We start from the raw sequence: 3,153 nt of genomic DNA on the forward strand, positions 1-3,153 counted from the left end.
AAAGTTTTGCCTGGCTCTGGAAAATTATAGCTCCTGATTTATTCTGTACCGGTTAGCTCTGAGAACAAAAGCAAAGAAGGATGCATTTTCCTCTCCAGCACCCGGAGACAAAGCACAAATTCCTGTCTCACATTAAGGGAACTATCCTGCCTCCCAAACAAGGGTCTGTTCCAAACACTTACTCACATTTCAGTGAGTCAGAAGGAAACAGACAGATATTCATCTCCCTGAAACCTGGCTGACTTCCCACAAGACGTCTGTGAGGAGCGTCAAGGTTGTGTGTCAGGGTTAGTGAGCAGCCCCCTAAGAGCTCTCAGGTGATAGCTGGAGTCTTAGTAAGCAGGTGAGTACCAAAGACAGGTCAGAAAAAAAATGCCTTCAAGTGTTTGTCAGGATTAGTAAGTAGAGTTAGTAAGCCATAGATAAGAAAACAGGAAAGAACCTGGGGTTATACATTTTGGGTTCAGAGGTGTTGAATTTTAGGTCACGACCATCAGCAATAACATCTGATGACTGCCAATTTAATACTCTAAAAATTCAAGACTTCGGCCCTACCTATGGTGAAGAAAAGCATTTGATTTTTACTGATTAATTAAGCCCTGCCCACACTGAGCCACTTTGCTTCCTAGTGGCAATATCCCAGACATCCCACCCTGCTAATAGCGGCACTCCCACCCGGTGCAGATCTGGAATGGCGATAATAATAATGATTAGACGGACAACTCCTTAAGCTTAATTTATGAAAACATTTGCTTACTTCACATAAGTAGTCATTGAAAGAATTCTGGTTTCAGCAATGTGCTGGGGAATTTGTGGGTGAGTTTTAGGATGAAAAATAAGATTTAGAGAAGAAAAGTGAGTATCTTATTTCTTAGGTTTGTAAGTAAAAATCTCACATCTAGATTTCTCTTTCCAGTTCTGAGACAGAAATCATGGAAGGAAATGGTCACGATGCGATATAGACAAAGAACAAGAGTCACCGTTCGTACATGGGCTCCCACCCTTCTCTCTGTTCTTGAGGTAAATCTCCTAAATTCAGTAATTAAATGAGCTCTTTATTATCTTGGAGGAGAAGAATGAATGATGATCTCTCTCTCACACACACATACACACAGGGCGCTCTTGCAGCAGGTATTGCTTAAATATCACCTCGGATAATCACAACTTGTGAGCAGATCTTCTTTCCTGATGACTTGTTTTCTAACCTGGTAATTCTGCGCTTATTTTTGTCCCTTTCTCCACCCTCTCAGGAGAGACGGAAAAGGCGACGCACCGCGCGGCCCCTAGGAAGTGTGTGCGGTTTAGCTCGCGGCTCCCCCTGCCAGGAGCCCCGGGCGGCGAAGGGCTGCGGAGGCGCCAGGTTCTCCCGGGGACCTGGGGGTTCTCCTGCGGGCCGACCACAGGCTGTGGGGGGCGGAGAAGCGACAGGGCTGGCGCTTTTCCGTCGGCTGTGCCGGGCCAGTCCAGTCCAGGACAGGAAGGGCCGCCAGGCGCGCCGTCCCCGTCCCCACCACCTGCAGGCTGCGGGGCTGGGCCGAGCGAGGGAGTCAAGGTGCGGCCGGGGGCGTGGCGAGCGGAGGTGCAGCCGCGGGGCGCGGGCCGGGGCTGGGCGGGGCCCGGGCAGATCCGGAGTTTGCCCCGGCGGGAGGGCGGGCCGGGGCGGGCCCTCGGCGCCCCAGGAGCTGCCGGGCGACTTTCCCTGCTCTCACCCGAGCGGGGGAGAGAAGCCCTCTGCACAGCTTCGGAGAGTCTCCGGGTTCTTGAGTCTCTCAGCCAAGGCTCTCCTCTGCAGACCCGAGCAGCTACGGTCCCCGGGGCAGACCGAGGATGGGGCCAGCACAGCCAGGGGGCGCGCCGCTGCTGCTGTGGCTGCTGTGTGCGCTCAGTCAAGGTAAGCCGGAGTGTGCTCGCCATCGGTGCCGGAGGGACCTGCGCGGGTCCGGGGAGCGGAAGGAAGGAATTGGAAGAACAAGGAACCGGCCGCCAAAAGCCCCCCCTGGAATCCAACGGGCCCCCGCCCCCAACCAACCCCAACCGGGGGGAAAAACCCCCCAAGCCCGCCCGCCCCAAAAAGCCGGGCCCAACCCCCCCGGTAAAAAACCCCCAAAAAAACAACCTCCAAAAGCAACCCAAACAACCCCTTGGGTTTAAGGAAAAAAAAAAAACCAACCCCAAAACGGAAGGGAATGGGGATTAGCGGGTGTCCTGGAGATCGCGAATCCTGCAGCCCAACTTGCCCTGGCTCACACAGGTGCCGTGCCTGCCAGCGACCGGGAACCCGGAATCCAGTGCTGGTCGGCAGCCTGCAGCTCCCCAGCGCGATGCCTGGTGGCTTTACAGAAGACTCTGAACCCCACATGCTTATTTTTCTACCCAAGGGCGTGAATAATGACCCCGTTTCTTAGTTCAGACGAAGCGCTGGTGTTTCTTCCCATAGGGTACATGGAATAAACCAAGCGTCTCTTAAATACTTGGCAGAGGGGAATTCTTCCTTCCCTTCTGCCTTCCTCTTGTTGTAACGTCATATATTCAACGAATATAAGTTAAGGCCAGGAAAAGTTCTTCCCACTGATCATAGATGAGGCGTATAGAAGTAACTGGAGCAGCAGCTCCAACTGCAGTGCTGTGTGAGCAGGGCCCGCCCACCGCCTGACTTCTTTTGCACTAAGTGGGAAATAAAGTTGGGAGTGGGGAGCTATTGTGTGACCGTACCAAGTATTTGAGTACGTTTCCCCCAACCTTTATGCAGAGCCTAAAGTGTGCGTAAGTTTAATAACTTCGATTTACTTGGGGGGAGAAGAAGTCACATTTGTACCTTGTGGTTGGAACAAATATCAAAACAAAAAATCATCTGATTTTCAAGTGCTTTTTTTACAAAGAAGAGAAATATTTTCTAAGCTGTCGTCCTTTGAGGCTGACATTTCAGCCAGTTACTATTCTTTAATGTGGAAGAATCCTAGTCCATGTCGACCTTGTGGCGTTTTGTCTAGGTCGCAGATAAGAGAATTAGCACCACCATCCCCACCCCCAGCAAATAATGGACATCCTTGGGTTTTCTGTCTAACCTGTATGTGGTGCTTCATAGATATTCTCTTCTGGGGCCACAGGAGCTGTTTTGAGGGGCCATCAACCCTAATCTAGGAGTTTCAGATA

General features: G+C 51.6%; 1 protein-coding gene across 1 annotated transcript in view; it reads left to right on the forward strand.

Moving 5' to 3' along the window:
- The first annotated feature begins 951 nt into the window (after positions 1–951).
- The window catches only part of ITGA2 (integrin, alpha 2 (CD49B, alpha 2 subunit of VLA-2 receptor)), a 125,656-nt gene continuing 123,454 nt past the window's right edge, over positions 952–3,153 (forward strand). The window contains exons 1-3 of the mRNA XM_012655262.1: positions 952–1,020; positions 1,251–1,490; positions 1,793–2,092. Of these exons, the coding sequence (XP_012510716.1) occupies positions 952–1,020; positions 1,251–1,490; positions 1,793–2,092 (609 nt within the window). The remainder of the gene's footprint in view (positions 1,021–1,250; positions 1,491–1,792; positions 2,093–3,153) is intronic.

This window comes from Propithecus coquereli, unplaced genomic scaffold (genome assembly GCF_000956105.1).
Source record: "Propithecus coquereli isolate 6110/MARCELLA unplaced genomic scaffold, Pcoq_1.0 Scaffold47, whole genome shotgun sequence".
Taxonomy (NCBI): Eukaryota; Metazoa; Chordata; class Mammalia; order Primates; family Indriidae; genus Propithecus; species Propithecus coquereli.